This window comes from Oncorhynchus kisutch, unplaced genomic scaffold (assembly GCF_002021735.2).
Source record: "Oncorhynchus kisutch isolate 150728-3 unplaced genomic scaffold, Okis_V2 scaffold3219, whole genome shotgun sequence".
NCBI lineage: Eukaryota > Metazoa > Chordata > Actinopteri > Salmoniformes > Salmonidae > Oncorhynchus > Oncorhynchus kisutch.
In genome coordinates, this window is record NW_022265164.1 from 474,772 (window position 1) to 493,304 (window position 18,533).

The 18,533-nt window shown below is 44.4% G+C and overlaps 1 protein-coding gene across 1 annotated transcript; it reads right to left on the reverse strand.

Moving 5' to 3' along the window:
• Positions 1-1,206: 1,206 nt before the first annotated feature.
• On the reverse strand, positions 1,207-9,773 carry LOC116371430 (zinc finger protein 135-like). Its single transcript, XM_031820296.1, has 3 exons — positions 9,310-9,773; positions 7,313-7,693; positions 1,207-3,423 (listed from the first exon to the last, which is right to left on the reverse strand). The coding sequence occupies exons 1-3, from the start codon at positions 9,536-9,538 to the stop codon at positions 2,903-2,905; spliced, it is 1,131 nt and encodes a 376-aa protein (XP_031676156.1). The 5' UTR covers positions 9,539-9,773; the 3' UTR covers positions 1,207-2,902.
• Between the last annotated feature and the right edge of the window lie 8,760 nt (positions 9,774-18,533).

An 18,533-nucleotide genomic window follows, 5' to 3' on the forward strand; every position in this document is an offset into this window, starting at 1 on the left:
GGGAACAGTTGTTTAATAACCTTTTACGACTAGGGGGCGATATTACATTTTTTGGATGAAAAACGTTCCCGTTTTAAACAAGATATTTTGTCACGAAAAGATGCTCGACTATGCATATAATTGACAGCTTTGGATAGAAAACACTGACGTTTCCAAATCTGCAAAGATATTGTCTGTGAGTGCAGCAGAACTGATGTTACAGGCGAAACCCAGATAAAAATCCAATCAGGAAGTGCCGCATTTTTTAAAACCGCCTCATGCCAATGACTCCTTATATGGCTGTGAATGAGCTACGAATGAGCTTACGTTTTCTACGTATTCCCCAAGGTGTCTACAGCATTGTGACGTCTTTTTACGCATTTCTGTTGAAGAATAGCCGTAAGGGACCACATTTAGCAAGTGGTCACCTGATGTCTCCCGCAGAAAATCTGGCGTAAAATCCTGAGGTAGCCATTTTTCCAATCGCTTCTTATGAGAAACCAATTGCCTCGACGGATATATTATCGAATATGTATGTTAAAAACACCTTGAGGATTGATTCTAAACAACGTTTGCCATGTTTCTGTCGATATTATGGAGCCAATTTGGAAAAAACGTTTGGCGTTGTAGTGATAGCATTTTCCGGTCGATTTCTCAGCCAAGCATGGGAGCTATTTCACCTACAAAAATAATATTTTGGGAAAAAAGGAACATTTGCTATCTAACTGGGAGTCTCCTGAGTGAAAACATCCGAAGTTCTTCAAAGGTAAATTATTTCATTTGATTGTTTTTCTTATTTTCGTGAAAATGTTGCCTGCTGCCAGCAGAGCCTAGCATAGCATTATGCCATGATAAACTTACACAAATGCTTGTCTAGCGTTGGCTGTAACGCATATTTTGAAAATCTGAGATGACAGTGTGATTAACAAAAGGCTAAGCTGTGTCCCAATATATTTCATTTGTGATTTTCATGAATAGGAACATTTTCTAGGGGTATTTATGTCCGCTGCGTTATGCTAATTCGTTTGAAGCGATGATTACTCTCCCGGATCCGGGATTGCTAGTCACACAATGAGTTACCGTCTCCCGAATTATCTCAAGAATATATAGATATCATAACAGTAACTCATTTAATCATTTCCTCGTATCAGTATCATTGTGAACGTCATTGACTTCTTGAAATCGGTACAAACCCAAGTCTCACTGACCATTTCCGTACCACACAAATTAATTTGATTATTTATTTACTAACAAACTAAATGATAACATAGGATACACAAACATGGTATAGGTTATTGATTGGATACTTAATACGACGACAACAAGTCCCTAGCGGACTAACACAATATGACACTTGTTACAAGATGGAGAGTTAGAGAAAGAAAGAGACGCAACACTTGGATACATTTGGGAACTACGCCCACAGTATAGCCCTTAATACCTTGCCCCAAACTGCCGCTATTCTGGGTAAGAAATAACTCATGTATTTACGCGCTGAAGGTCTGTCGGGTACCACTGTTGGGCCCTTCGTGGGCCGGGTTCCCGCTTGATGAGGAGGGTTCAGTTGGGCTCTCTGTTGGGCCCTTCGTGGGCCGGGTTCCCACTTGATGAGGAGGTTGCTTCTTATTTCGGCTGGCCTTCTCCGGTCATTCTCAGGTGTAAGGCTCTGATTTGTCCACAAAATGTCACAATGTCCTTCTTCTTAGTTGTCTGATTACTTTGCACTCATTCTGGAAGAGTGGTGTCCTGAGGACGGCTAATCAGCCATGTCGGTGATCCCAGAGTGGTGTCCTGAGGACACTAAGAACAGCTAATTAACCGTAGCATTGATTGTTAAGAGGTTCCATTGTCTTCTTCGTGTGTTGCGTTTTGCGCTGGGGGGGGGGGGTCATGACTAATCGTAGACCTCAGCTACAGCTCGTGATCATTCTTAACTCCATGTTTTTATACCCTCGTGTAAAACGGAGGAATTTTTCGTCATTCTGACCCGTTCTCCGGGCTCCCTGGGGCGTGGCTAGTTACGAGGCAAGGTATCAGAATTACTATCTCGTTAGAGTACTAAAATCACAATCCTATCGTCACAAAAACATTCTCTTTATCCTTGATATTTTCTACACAACGTAAAGAATGTAAACCTGATATACACAGAGTAAAAGCTCTTGAAGTTAATGCTTTCATTAAAACCTATTTATAACTATTTTAATGACATCACAAAATAGACATTACATTTTCCATATTCCATCTCTCATCGTTCCCAACATTCGGATGTTGGAATATATTGTCCCGGTGTCCATTGTTTGATGTTGAAGTTTTTGGGTCGTCTCGGTAACAAAGAGACATTCCAGTCGCCCAAATTAGACCCCAAAAGGAATAGTCTGCTGCCTATAATTTACAATCGATGGTGAGGTGTCATAAAACCCCCATATCCCTCCATCCCTCTATTGGACGCTGATCCACTGTAATAGTCTGCTGCCTACCAATCGATGGTGAGGTGTCATAAAACCCCCATATCCCTCCCTCCCTCTATTGGACGCTGATCCACTGTAATAGTCTGCTGCCTACCAATCGATGGTGAGGTGTCATAAAACCCCCATATCCCTCCCTCCCTCTATTGGACGCTGATCCACTGTAATAGTCTGCTGCCTACCAATCGATGGTGAGGTGTCATAAAAACCCCATATCCCTACCTCCCTCTATTGAATGCTGATCCACTGTAACCTGATCCTCGGATCCTCACCGGAGTCATGGCAACAGTATATCTGGAGAGAGAGCCATGATTCCGTGTAACAGAGTATGTTAGAAACCCTTGGATCCTCACAGGAGAGTCATGTCAGTCTCCAGATGAAAACTAAGACAAAAAAGTAGGTCTATTTCAATAATGATTTCATTTGGCAGGAAAAAATAATAAAAATTAATTGTCAGGTCAAAAACACAAGTCAGAACACAGCCTCTCTATTCTCTCATGTGTTTTCAGGTCCTCTGACTGGGAAAATGTCTTTCCACACTGAGAGCAGTGGTATGTCTTCTCCTCCTGTGTATGTATTCTTTCATGCTTATTCAGATGTCTTAACCGGTTAAATCTCTGTCCACACAGGGAGCAGCGGTAGGGCTTATCCCCTCCTATGTGTGTCCTGTCATGCACATTCAGGGCCCCTAACTTGGTAAAACTCATTCCACACAGGGAGCAGCGGTAGAGCTTTTCGTGTGTGTGTGTTCTCTCATGGAGTTTCAGAGTCGTTAACCACCTAAAACTCTTTTCACACTGGGAACAGTGGTTGGGCTTTTCTCCTGTATGTATTCTCTCATGTGATTTCAGGTGTAGTAATCGGGTAAAACTTTTTCCACAGTATGAGCAGTGGTGTCGTCTCGCTGGTTTGGGTGTCACTGGGTCTGGTTCCCCTGAAGGACTCTTCCCGCTGTCAGAGTGAGAGTCTGGTCTCTCTCCTGCCAAAGACAAACAGATGATTTAGTTAAATACTTAATAGAGACCTGAATAAAACTTCTACATGATAAAACTGGCTCCATGTTAGAGGAGGAGCCTGGTGAAGAGCTCCGGTCTGAGTAACTGACTGACGCTGCTCCCTCTGTGACATCGTTGCTGCTCCCTCTGTGACATCGTTGCTGCTCCCTCTGTGACATCGCTGCTCCCTCTGTGACATCGCTGCTCCCTCTGTGACATCTCTGCTCCCTCTGTGACATCGTTGCTTCCTCCTGTGACATCGCTGCTCCCTCTGTGACATCGCTGCCCCCTCTGTGACATCGCTGCTCCCTTCTGTGACATCGCTGCCCCCTCTGTGACGTCGCTGCTCCCTTCTGTGACATCGCTGCTCCCTCCTTTTAAACTACTGCCCAGCCTTTCTGAACTGCCTGACTGAACAACACCTTATCATCTGAAGCTGTGGAAGACCCTCACCAAGACTGCCAGGTAGATGAATTATCTTGGCAAAGGAGAAATGCCCACTAACAGAATGACTGCCCATTAACTTGAAGGAGGGGTCCCCTTGTGGCCCAGTGGTTCTGGTGTTAAAACGACTTGGTGGCTTTAACACAGGACAGTAGATCTCCAGGAAGAGGGTTGGGCTGAAAACCCACAGGACAGTAGATCTCCAGGAAGAGGATTGGACTGAACCTACAGGACAGTAGATCTCCAGGAAGAGGGTTGGACTGAAAACCTACAGGACAGTAGATCTCCAGGAAGAGGGTTGGGCTGAACCTACAGGACAGTATATCTCCAGGAAGAGGGTTGGGCTGAACCTACAGGACAGTATATCTCCAGGAAGAGGGTTGGGCTGAACCTACAGGACAGTAGATCTCCAGGAAGAGGGTTGGGCTGAACCTACAAGACAGTAGATCTCCAGGAAGAGGGTTGGGCTGAACCTACAGGACAGTAGATCTCCAGGAAGAGGGTTGGGCTGAAAACCTACAGGACAGTAGATCTCCAGGAAGAGGGTTGGGCTGAAAACCTACAGGACAGTAGATCTCCAGGAAGAGGGTTGGGCAGCACAGGCTTAGATCACAGACATCATTGTGCTGCCTTATTTCCAGACATTTCCAAGGCCTTCAACACTGTTGACCATCACATTTTCATTCAAAAGGTTGACTGAAATAGGCCTGGATCATTATTATTGTTATTTTTTTATACATTTGCAAACATTAAAAAATAAATAAACGGGTTTTGTCTTTGTCATTGTGGGGTATTGAGATGTCATTATGGGGTATTGTGATGTCATTATGGGGTATTGTGATGTCATTGTGATGTCATTATGGGGTATTGTGATGTCATTATGGGGGTATTGTGATGTCATTATGGGGTATTGTGTGTAGATTGATGAGGAAAAACATTTAATTTAATCCATGTTTAGAACAAGGCTGAAACGTAACAAAATGTGTGAAAAAAGTCGAGGGATCTGAATACTTTACGACAGTAAATAACACTGGTCCATCTGTTGTATAGTCACCTGTATGCAGACCTACAGTAAATAACACTGGTCCATCTGTTGTATAGTCACCTGTATGCAGACCTACAGTAAATAACACTGGTCCATCTGTTGTATAGTCACCTGTATGCAGACCTACAGTAAATAACACTGGTCCATCTGTTGTAACTTGTATAGTCATCTGTATGCAGACCTACAGTAAATAACACTGGTCCATCTGTTGTAACTTGTATAGTCACCTGTATGCAGACGACACCTACAGTTGAAGTCGGGAAGTTTTACATTCATTTAGGTTGGAGTCATTAAAACTAGTTTTTTCAACCACTCCACACATTCCTTGTTAACAAACTATAGTTTTGGCAAGTCGGTTAGGACATCTACTTCGTGCATGACCCAAGTCATTTTTTCCCAACAAATGTTTACAGACAGATTATTTCACTTATAATTCAATGTATCACAATTCCAGTGGGTCAGAAGTTTACAGAAGTTCACAGTTGACTGTGCCTTTAAACAGCTTGAAAAATCACAGAAAATGATGTCATGGCTTTAGAAGCTTCTGGTAAGCTAATTGACATCATTTGAGTCAATTGGAGGTGTACATGTGGATGTATTTTAAGGCCTGCCTTCAAACTCAGTGCCTCTTTGCTTGACATCATGGGAAAATCAAAAGAAATCAGCCAAGACCTCAGAAAAAAATTGTGGACCTCCACAAGTCTGGTTCATTCTTGGGAGCAATTTCCAAACACCTGAAGGTACCACGTTCATCTGTACAAACATTAGTACGTAAGTATAAACACCAAGGGACCACACAGCCGTCATACTTCTCAGGAAGGAGACACGTTCTGTCTCCTAGAGATGAACGTACTTTGGTGCAAAAAGTGCAAATCAATCCCAAAACAACAGCAAAGGACCTTGTGAAGATGCTGGAGGAAACCGGTACAAAAGTATCTATATCCACAGTAAAACGAGTCCTATATCAACATAACCTGAAAGGCTGCTCAGCAAGGAAGAAGCCACTGCTCCAAAACCACCATAAAAAAGCCAGACTACGGTTTGCAACTACACATGGGGACAAAGATCGTACATTTTGGAGAAATGTCCTCTGCTCTGATGAAACAAAAATAAAACTGTTTGGCCATAATGACCATCGTTATGTTTGGACGGATAAGGGGGATGCTTGCAAGCCGAAGAATACCATCCCAACCGTGAAGCACGGGGGTGGTAGCATCATGTTGTGGGGGTGCTTTGCGGCAGGAGGGACTGGTGCACTTCACAAAATAGATGACATCATGAGGAAAGAAAAAGATATCAAGATATCAGTCAGGAAGTTAAAGCTTGGTCGCAAATGGGTCTTCCAAATGGACAATTACCCCAAGCATACTTCCAAAGTTGTGGCAAAATGGCTTAAAGACAACAAAGTCAAGGTATTGGAGTGGCCATCACAAAGCCCTGACCTCAATTCCATTGAAAATTTGTGGGCAGAACTGATAAAGCGTGAGCGAGCAAGGAGGCCTACAAACCCGACTCAGTTACACCAGCTCTGTCAGGAGGAATGGGCCAAAATTCACCCAACCTATTGTGCGAAGCTTGTGGAAGGCTACCCAAAAAGTTTGACCGAATTTAAACAATTTAAAGGCAATGCTACCGAATACTAATTGAGTGTATGTAAACTTCTGACCCACTGGGAATGTGATGAAAGAAATAAAAGCTCAAATAAATCATTCTCTCTACTATAATTCTGACATTTCACATTCTTAAAAATAAAGTGTTGATCCTAACTGACCCAAAACAGGGAATTCTTACTAGGATTAAACGTCAAGAATTGTGAAAAACTGAGTTTAAATGTATTTGGCTAAGGTGTATGTAAACTTCCAACTTCAACTTGCCATTGCCCCAACTGTTGGCCAGCCTATGTTATAGAGCTGCTATCTGACCTTGTTACCTAACAGAACGCCCTGGTTGGTTTAAAACTTGTACTGTAATGTGGACAAGACTAAATACATGTTGTTCTGTAGTCCAGGATGTTTCAGATGGACTATATATTTATTCAATGGATGGTTTTTCCATCGATCGGGTTCCTATAAATATCTGGGCATTTGGATTGACAAAGAATTCATGTTTTTAAAAAAAGAAGTGTTTTTTACATATGGATGAGATAGTTAAAAAGATTTAAGGATTTAAACTTTAAACTAAAAATTTTTTTGTTATTCCTCTTTTTTTATTTTTTATCTTGCCTCTCCCTAAACAGCAGAAATCAGATTGTACAGTCAACTGTTCCTGACAGTTCTTGATTATGGTGACACCGTTTCCCAGAATGCGGCAGTCACTACCCTTAAACATTTGGATGCCATCTACCATACAGCACCACTTGTTTTATCACTGGTTCTGATACTCACCACTGCATCCTGTATCAAAAGGTTGGCTGGTCCCTTGGTATTGGAAAGGCTTTCCCCCTGCGTGTATCTTCTCATGCTTCTTCAGGCTCCTTAACCAGGCAAAACTCTTTTCACACTGGGAACATTGGAACGGCTTTTCCCCTGAGTGTATCTTCTCATGCCGATTTAGATTCCCTAAACAGGTAAAACTCTTTCCACACTGGGAACATTGGAAAGGCTTTTCTCCTGTGTGTTTTTTCTTATGCCGTTTTAGGTCCCCTGATAGGGAGAATCTCATTTCACATTGGGAGCAGTTGTGTCGTCTCCCTGGTTTGGGTGTCACTGGGTCTGGTCCCACTGAAGGACTCTTTCCGCTGTCAGAGTGAAAGTCTGGTCTCTCTCCTGCCAAAGACAAACAGATTATTTAGTTAAGTACTTAATAGAGACCTGAAGAAAACGTCTACATGATAAAACTTGCTCCCTCTGTGACATCGCTGCTCCCCTGTGACATCGCTGCTCCCCCTGTGACATCGCTGCCCCCCCTGTGACATCGCTACCCCCCCTGTGACATCGCTACCCCCCCTGTGACATCGCTGCCCCCTCTGTGACATCGCTGCTCCCTCTGTGACATCGCTGCCCCCTCTGTGACATCGCTGCCCCCTCTGTGACATCGCTGCTCCTTCTGTGACATCGCCGCTCCCCCTGTGACATCGCCGCTCCCCGTGACATCGCCACCCCCCCTGTGACATCGCCGCCCCCTCTGTGACATCACCGCCCCCTCTGTGACATCGTTGCTCCCTCCTTTTAAACTACTGCCCAGCCTTTCTGAACTGCCTGACTGAACAACACCTTATCATCTGAAGCTGTGGAAGCTGTGGAAGACCATCACAGACCATTGTTAGTTTTTACAGTCTGAGATGGTCTTTGTGATGAAAAGTGTTGTATAAAATACATTGATTACTACTATTGTTATACTATCAGGTTTAGTCCCCTAATCACCTCGTGAATTTAAATAATGTATTACTCAGAATTTTTTTTCAGTCCTTGATTTTCCCTCAATACGTCTAAATAATGATATATATATATATATATATATATATATATATATATATATATAATGGAGTGTCATTGTTACAATCTTAATTTCACCTGACTGACATTTACCCACTTTGGGTTTTGCCCACTAGATGCCGTTAGATGGGTTCGGTAGGTAGCCTAGTGGTTAGAGAGTTGGGCCAGTAACTGAAATGTTGCTGGGTTCGGTAGGTAGCCTAGTGGTTAGAGAGTTGGGCCAGTAACTGAAATGTTGCTGGGTTCGGTAGGTAGCCTAGTGGTTAGAGAGTTGGGCCAGTAACTGAAATGTTGCTGGGTTCGGTAGGTAGCCTAGTGGTTAGAGAGTTGGGCCAGTAACTGAAATGTTGCTGGGTTCGGTAGGTAGCCTAGTGGTTAGAGAGTTGGGCCAGTAACCGAAATGTTGCTGGGTCGAATCCCTGAGCTGACAAGGTAAAAATCTGTTGTTCTGCCCGCCCTTTTGCCCTTGAACAACCCACTGTTCCCCAGTAGGCTGCCATTGTAAATAATCTGTTCTTTACTGACTTGCCTGGTTAAATAAAATAAATAACATTTTTGGGGGGGATAATCATGAATGAATCATGAATAATAATGAGTGAGAAAGGTAGAGCCATAAATACCATACTCCTTATTGGTACTTAAACGTTTTATATCTCCACTGTCCTAATAACCAGAGAGGGGAGAGTAGCTGAGGGTTTGAACAAATGGAACATCTCTAATTCATAGACAGAGCTGTGGATGCAAGGACCCACCATCAGATCAAAATGATGGTTTTAAAACCGTTGAGTCAAATACAGTGTTTGTTTACATGTATTGTTTACACACAACGGAGCTTTACAAGCTTATATTTGGGGTTCTGGTGAGGTGCAATGACCCTTTGGCTTTAAAACCACACATTAGTTCAACAACTGCAGAGTTTCTGGCTGTGTTTTTAAGACCGTACTCACTGGTGTTAATCAGATCTTCAGTCTCCTCTTCCTTTCCTTCATCTCCCAAAAGATCATCCTCTTCTTTGTTCAATGTTACAGCCTCCTCTTCCTCCTTCACTCTAAAATGTTCTTTCTCTTCTTTCAGGACAATGTTCAGCCCCAGAGCTTCTTTCTCCGTCCAGCAGACCGCCTCTTCTTTAACAGGAGGGTAGTCGTTCAGTGAGTTCATGGTCGGGCTAGCTAGCATTAACGATAAGCTTAGTGCTAGACTCGGTATAATCAACACATTTGTACATTTAACAAGCAAATTACTTTAAGTTAAATAGTAGATACGTAAAGAGTATTGTGTTAAAAACACGGAGATTAATATACATAAAAATTGTCTAAAGAGCTTTAATGTTTTCGTTTGTATGTTGGCTACAAGGCTAAAGAGGTGCTTGAATGAGTCAGTATCCGTGTTGTTGAAACAGCTTCCGGTGTCGTTTGGTCCACTAGGTATGACGTCACAATCTGAAGGTCGCATATCGCCGTCAGCTGACTGGAATGGGTAACGCAGTTTAGAAAAATATTCACTACATTGTTTATTCATTTAAAGATGAGCAAATATGTTTTGTCTGACTTCTTACAGCCAATAATTTCGTCTATGCCGACGTGTAGCTACATGTGAACATGTAGATTATGAATATATACTGTTAGAATAGTTTAAAGCAGACCTGTAGCTACATGTGAATATGTACATGATTTATTTTTTATTTTTTTATTTCACCTTTATTTAACCAGGTAGGCTAGTTGAGAACAAGTTCTCATTTGCAACTGCGACCTGGCCAAGATAAAGCATAGCAGTGTGAGCAGACAACAAAGAGTTACACATGGAGTAAACAATTAACAAGTCAATAACACAGTAGAAACCAAAGGGGGAGTCTATATACAATGTGTGCAAAAGGCATGAGGAGGTAGGCAAATAATTACAATTTTGCAGATTAACACTGGAGTGATGAATGATCAGATGGTCATGTACAGTTAGAGATATTGGTGTGCAAAAGAGCAGAAAAGTAAATAAATAAAAACAGTATGGGGATGAGGTAGGTGAAAAAGGGTGGGCTATTTACCAATAGACTATGTACAGCTGCAGCGATCGGTTAGCTGCTCAGATAGCTGATGTTTGAAGTTGGTGAGGGAGATAAAAGTCTCCAACTTAAGCGATTTTTGCAATTCGTTCCAGTCACAGGCAGCAGAGTACTGGAACGAAAGGCGGCCAAATGAGGTGTTGGCTTTAGGGATGATCAGTGAGATACACCTGCTGGAGCGCGTGCTACGGATGGGTGTTGCCATCGTGACCAGTGAGCTGAGATAAGGCGGAGCTTTACCTAGCATGGACTTGTAGATGACCTGGAGCCAGTGGGTCTGGCGACGAATATGTAGCGAGGGCCAGCCGACTAGAGCATACAAGTCGCAGTGGTGGGTGGTATAAGGTGCTTTAGTGACAAAACGGATGGCACTGTGATAGACTGCATCCAGTTTGCTGAGTAGAGTGTTGGAAGCCATTTTGTAGATGACATCGCCGAAGTCGAGGATCGGTAGGATAGTCAGTTTTACTAGGGTAAGCTTGGCGGCGTGAGTGAAGGAGGCTTTGTTGCGGAATAGAAAGCCGACTCTTGATTTGATTTTCGATTGGAGATGTTTGATATGAGTCTGGAAGGAGAGTTTGCAGTCTAGCTAGACACCTAGGTACTTATAGACGTCCACATATTCTAGGTCGGAACCATCCAGGGTGGTGATGCTAGTCGGGCATGCGGGTGCCGGCAGCGACAGTTTGGGTCCAGGGTGTCTCCCCCTTTGAAGAGGGGGATGACTGCGGCAGCTTTCCAATCCTTGGGGATCTCAGACGATATGAAAGAGAGGTTGAACAGGCTGGTAATAGGGGTTGCGACAATGGTGGCAGATAGTTTCAGAAATAGAGGGTCCAGATTGTCAAGCCCAGCTGATTTGTACGGGTCCAGGTTTTGCAGCTCTTTCAGAACATCTGCTATCTGGATTTGGTTAAAGGAGAACCTGGAGAGGCTTGGGCGAGGAGCTGCGGGGGGGGCGGAGCTGTTGGCCGAGGTTGAAGTAGCCAGGCGGAAGGCATGGCCAGCCGTTGAGAAATGCTTATTGAAGTTTTCGATAATCATGGATTTATCAGTGGTGACCGTGTTATCTAGCCTCAGTGCAGTGGGCAGCTGGGAGGAGGTGCTCTTGTTCTCCATGGACTTCACGGTGTCCCAGAACTTTTTGGAGTTGGAGCTACAGGATGCAAACTTCTGCCTGAAGAAGCTGGCCTTAGCTTTCCTGACTGACTGCGTGTATTGGTTCCGGACTTCCCTGAACAGTTGCATATCACGGGGACTATTCGATGCTATTGCAGTCCGCCACAGGATGTTTTTGTGCTGGTCGAGGGCAGTCAGGTCTGGGGTGAACCAAGGGCTGTATCTGTTCTTAGTTCTGCATTTTTTGAACGGAGCATGCTTATCTAAAATGGTGAGGAAGTTACTTTTAAAGAATGACCAGGCATCCTCAACTGACGGGATGAGGTCAATGTCCTTCCAGGATACCCGGGCCAGGTCGATTAGAAAGGCCTGCTCACAGAAGTGTTTTAGGGAGCGTTTGACAGTGATGAGGGGTGGTCGTTTGACTGCGGCTCCGTAGCGGATACAGGCAATGAGGCAGTGATCGCTGAGATCCTGGTTGAAGACAGCGGAGGTGTATTTGGAGGGCCAGTTGGTCAGGATGACGTCTATGAGGGTGCCCTTGTTTACAGAGTTAGGGTTGTACCTGGTGGGTTCCTTGATGATTTGTGTGAGATTGAGGGCATCTAGCTTAGATTGTAGGACTGGCGGGGTGTTAAGCATATCCCAGTTTAGGTCACCTAACAGAACAAACTCTGAAGCTAGATGGGGGGCGATCAATTCACAAATGGTGTCCAGGGCACAGCTGGGAGCTGAGGGGGGTCGGTAGCAGGCGGCAACCGTGAGAGAGTAATTTTCTAAATTAGTTCGAACTGTTTGGGTATGGACCTGGAAAGTATGACATTGCTTTGCAGGCTATCTCTGCAGTAAACTGCAACTCCTCCCCCTTTGGCAGTTCTATCTTGACGGAAGATGTTATAGTTGGGTATGGAAATCTCAGAATTTTTGGTGGCCTTCCTGAGCCAGGATTCAGACACAGCAAGGACATCAGGGTTAGCAGAGTGTGCTAAAGCAGTGAGTAAAACAAACTTAGGGAGGAGGCTTCTGATGTTGACATGCATGAAACCAAGGCTTTTTTGATCACAGAAGTCAACAAATGAGGGTGCCTGGGGACATGCAGGGCCTGGGTTTACCTCCACATCACCCGCTGAACAGAGAAGGAGTAGTATGAGGGTGCGGCTAAAGGCTATCAAAACTGGTCGCCTAGAGCGTTGGGGACAGAGAATAAGAGGAGCAGGTTTCTGGGCATGGTAGAATATATTCAGGGCACAATGCGCAGACAGGGGTATGGTGGGGTGCGGGTACAGCGGAGGTAAGCCCAGGCACTGGGTGATGATGAGAGAGGTTGTATCTCTGGACATGCTGGTAGTAATGGGTGAGGTCACCGCATGTGTGGGAGGTGGGACAAAGGAGTTATCAGGGGCATGAAGAGTGGAACTAGGGGCTCCATTGTGAACTAAAACAATGATAACTAACCTGAATGCAGACCTATAGCTACATGTGAATATGTACATTAGGAATATATACTGTTAGAATAGTTTAATGCAGACCTGTAGCTACATATGAATACACGAGGATACATGAGGTGAGAATAGTTTCCTGTAGTTCAGTTGGTAGAGCATGGTGCACACAACGCCAGTCTTGACAATGTAATGTCAGTTGCGTGCTATCGAGGTGGTTGACTAGCTGCTGTTATTGAAGAAGTGTCCTGTCTACTAGATTACACGTCATGCTGGTTTTCTGTACAAATGTATATTTGGATAGACTACACCTAATAGAGAATCAAAGAGGCATTTGAAATTCACTGTATTCAATTATATAATATATATTTCAAAGTCGAAATGCAAAGAACAATCTCTCTACCAACAATCCACATGAACCCTTCCAGTCTGGCTAGATACAACTACAGAACTACCTCTCTACCAACAATCTACATGAACCCTTCTAGTCTGGCTAGATACAACTACAGAACTACCTCTCTACCAACAATCCACATGAACCCTTCCAGTCTGGCTGTATACAACTATAGAACTACCTCTCTACCAACAATACCAAGAGTGTGCAAAGCTGTCATCAAGGCAAAGGGTGGCTACTTTGAAGAATCTGAAATATAAAATATATCTTGATTAGTTTAGTTTTTTGGTTACTACATGATTCCATATGTGTTATTTCATAGTTTTGATGTCTTCACTATTATTCTACAATGTAGAAAATAGTCAAAAATAAACAAAAACCCTGCAACGAGTAGGTGTGTCCAAACTTTTGACTGGTACTGTAAGTATTCAGACCCCTTTGCTATGAGACTCAACATTGAGTTTAAATGCATCCTGTTTCCATTGATCATCCTGGAGATGTTTCTACAACTTGATTGTCTATATAAGGTCTTAAAGTTGACGGTGAAAAACACAAGCCATGAGGCCAAAGGGATTGTGTCAAAGCACAGATCTGGGGAAGGGAACCAAAACGTTTCAGCAGTATTGAAGGTATCCAAGACCACAGTGGCCTCAATCATTCTTCAATGGAAGAAGTGTGGAACCACCAAGACTCTTCCTACAGCTGGCCACCCGGCCAAACTGACCAATCGGAGGAGAAGGGCCTTGGTCAGGGAGGTGACCAAGAACCCGATGGTCACTCTGACAGTGCCCCAGTGTTTCTCTGTGGAGATGGGAGAACCTTCCAGACAACCATCTCTGCAGGACTCTTTTCACTGTAAACCTATTTTTAAGTAAGCTTTCATGTGGCATAAATAAAAACACTAATTCTCAGTCAAAAACATAAGTCAGAACACAGCCTCTCTATTCTCTCATGTGTTTTCAGGTCCTCTGACTGGGAAAATGTCTTTCCACAATGAGAGCAGTGGTATGTCTTCTTCTCGAGTGTATTTGTGTGTATTGTTTCATGTTCATTCAGGTACCTTAACCGGGTAAATGTCTTTCCACACTGGGAGCAGTGGTAGGTCTTATCTCCTCGTGTGTGTGTCCGGTCATGCTTATTCAGGCCAACTAACTTGGTAAAACTCTTTCCGCACAGAGAGCATTGGTAGGGCTTTTCTTCTGTGTGTGTCCTCTCATGCTCTTTTAGGTTCCCCAAATGGGTAAAATGCTTTCCACACAGGGTGCATTGGTATGGCTTCTCTCCTGTGTGCACTCTCTCATGCCGTTTCAGGTTCACTAACCCACTAAAGCTCTTTCCACAGTGGGAACAGTGGTAAGACCTTTCTCCTGTATGTATTCTCTCATGTGTTTTCAGGCTCGCCAACCAGGTAAAATTTATTCCACATTGGGAGCAGTAATAAGGCTTCTCTCCTGTGTGTATTCTATTGTGTATTTTCAGGGACCCTAACTCTGTAAATCTCTTTCCACACAGGGAGCATTGGTAGGGCTTTTCTTGTGTGTGTGTCCTTTCATGTGTTTTCAGGCTCCCTGACCACCTAAAACTCTCTCCACAGTGGGAACAGTGGTAAGGCATCTCTCCTGTGTGTATTCTCTCATGCGTTGTCAGGGTGCCTAACGACCTAAAGCGCTTTCCACAATGGGAACAATGGTAGGGCTTCTCCCCTCTGTGTATTCTATCATGCTGTTTCAGGTTCTCTAAACGGGTAAACCTCTTTCCACACTGAGAGCAGTGGAAAGGCTTTTCTCCTCTGTGTGTTCTCTCATGCACTCTTAGGTTCTGTAGCTTAGTAAAACTCTTTCCACAGAGGGAACAGTGGTGTCGTCCTGCTGGTTTGGATGTCTCTGGGTCTGGTTCCTCTGAAGGACCCGTCTCTGGGTCTGGTTCCCCTGAAGGACTCTTCCCTGGGTCTGGTTCCCCTGAAGGACCCGTCTCTGGGTCTGGTTCCCCTGAAAGACTCTTCCCTGGGTCTGGTTCCCCTGAAGGACTCTTCTTTGGGTCTGGTTCCCCTGAAGGACCCGTCTCTGGGTCTGGTTCCCCTGAAGGACCCGTCTCTGGGTCTGGTTCCCCTGAAAGACTCTTCCCTGGGTCTGGTTCCCCTGAAGGACCCGTCTCTGGGTCTGGTTCCCCTGAAGGACTCTTCCCGCTGTCAAAGTGAGAGGCTGGTCTCTCTCCTGCCAAAGAAAAACAGAGTATTTAGTTAAACAGAAAGACTGAATGACACTTCAAAATGATAAAACGGCAGTGGTGGAAAAAGTACCCAATTGTGATACTTAAGTAAAACTTCAGATCCCTTAATAGAAAGGTACTCAAGTAAAAGGGAAAGTCACCCAGTAAAATACTACTTGAGTAAAAGTCTACAATTATGAGAAAAGTCTAAAAGTATTTGGTTCTAAATATACTCAACTATCAAAAGTTTGAGTATAAATCACTTCAAATTCCTTATATTACGCAAAGCAGACAGCACCATTTTCTTGCTATATAAATTATGCATTTGTGTCTACCAGATCAGAGGCAGTAGGGATGACCATGTGTTCTCTTGATAAGTGCATGAATTGGACCCTTTTCCTGTCCTGCAACTTTTGGGTGTCAGGGAAAATGTATAGAGTAAAAAGTACATTACTTTCTTTAGGAATGTAGTGAAAAAAGTATTCCGGTACAGCTGGTGCTCTCATGCATTTTTCAGTGTTATTTGCCCCGAAGCGAGCATAGAAGTAGTTTAGCTCGTCCGGTAGGCTCGTGTCACTGGACAGCTCTCGGCTGTGCTTGCCTTTGCAGTCTGTAATGGTTTGCAGGCCCTGCCACATCCGACGAGTGTCGGAGCCGGTGTTGTATGACTCGACCTTTGGCCAATATTGACATATTGCCTGTTTGATGGTTCATCAGAGGGCATAGCAGGATTTCTTATAAGCTTCCGGGTTAGAGTCCAGCTCCTTGAAAGTGGCAGCTCTAGCCTTTCACTCAGTGCGGATGCTGCCTGTAATCCATGGCTTCTGGTTGGGGTATGTACGTACGGTCACTGTGGGGACGACATCATCTATGCACTTATTGATGAAGCCAATGACAGATGTGGTGTACTCCTCAATGCCATTGGAGGAATCCCGGAACATATTCCAGTCTTTGCTAGCAAAACAGTCCTGTAGCTTAGCATCTCCTTCATCTGACCACTTTTTTATTGACTGAGTCACTGGTGCTTCCCTCTTCAATTTTTGCTTGTAAGCAGGAATCAAGAGGATGGAATTATGGTCAGATTTTGCCAAATGGAGGGTGAGGGAGAGCTTTGTATGAGTCTCTGTGTGTGGAGTATAGACGGTCCAGAGTTATTTTCTGTCTGGTTGCACATTTAACATGCTGATAGAAATTTGGTAAAACTGATTTAAGTTTCCCTGCATTAAGGTCCTTGGCTACTAGGAGCGCTGCCTCTGGGTGAGCATTTTCTTGTTTGCTTATGGCAGAATACAGCTCATTCAATGCTATCTTAGTGCCAGCCTCTAACTGTGGTGGTATGTGAACGGCTACAAGGAATATAGATAAACTCTCTTGGTAGGTAATGTGGTCTGCAGCTTATCATGAGAAACTCTACTTCAGGCAACGCGGTCTTAGTGCCAGCCTCAGTCTGTGGTGGTATGTAAACAGCTACGAAAAATGCAGATAAACTCTCTAGGTAGATAGTGTGGTCTACAGCTTATCATGAGAAACTATAGTAATAATTCAATAGCTCGAGACTTCCTTAGACAGCTGTTGTTTACAAAAATACATAGTCCTCCACCCCTTGTCTTACTAGACGCTGCTGTTCTAACCTTCCGGTACAGCAGCATATAACCAGCCCGCTGAATGTTGATTTTGTCGTAGTTCAGCCACGACTCCGTGAAGCATAAGATGTTACAGTTTTTAATGTCCCGTTGTTAGTTTAATCTTCCCAATAACTTGTCCATTTTATTGTCCAAAGATTGCACATTTGCTAGCAGAATTGAGGTGGAGTGTTTTTTTTTTTCTTCGATCGCATCCGACTCTTCAGAAGGCAGCCCGCCCTCAGACCTCTCTCCATCTCCTCTTCAAGCAGATCACTGGAGTCGGGGCCATATATCCTCCGCCTCGGGCTCGTCAGAGTGGTGAAAGAAGAAAAATGATTCTGCCGTGGTGAGTCACCGAGGTCCTGTTATTTTCTGTCATAAGAGACGTTAGCGGCAACATTATGAACAAAAATAGTAATAGTAAAAAACACAAGTTACATACAACACAGATAACGCAGATAAACAGACAAAAAAACAATCAGTTGGGGTCCTGTAAAACGTCTGCAACTAGAGAACCAACCCCTTCGCTCCATCGGTTGGGGGCCTGTAAAACGTCTGCAACTAGAGAACCAACCCCTTCGCTCCATCGGTTGGGGGCCTGTAAAACGTCTGCAACTAGAGAACCAACCCCTTCGCTCCATCGGTTGGGGGCCTGTAAAACATCTGCAACTAGAGAACCAACCCCTTCGCTCCATCGGTTGTGGGCCTGTAAAACGTCTGCAACTAGAGAAGCAACCCCTTCGCTCCATCGGTTGTGGGCCTGTAAAACGTCTGCAACTAGAGAACCAACCCCTTCGCTCCATCGGTTGGGGGCCTGTAAAACGTCTGCAACTAGAGAACCAACCCCTTCGCTCCATCGGTTGGGGGCCTGTAAAACGTCTGCAACTAGAGAACCAACCCCTTCGCTCCATCGGTTGGGGGCATGTAAAACGTCTGCAACTAGAGAACCAACCCCTTCGCTCCATCGGTTGGGGGCATGTAAAACGTCTGCAACTAGAGAACAACCCCTTCGCTCCGTATTTTCCACTGCCTGCTCCACCACCACAGAAAGCACTGGGCTGAAACACCTGCACTTTGGAGCTGCTACTCAAGAAAGCACTGGGCTGAAACACCTGCACTTTGGAGCTGCTACTCAAGAAAGCACTGGGCTGAAACACCTGCACTTTGGAGCTGCCTTACTCAAGAAAGCACTGGGCTGAAACACCTGCACTTTGGAGCTGCTACTCAAGAAAGCACTGGGCTGAAACACCTGCACTTTGGAGCTGCCTTACTCAAGAAAGCACTGGGCTGAAACACCTGCACTTTGGAGCTGCTACTCAAGAAAGCACTG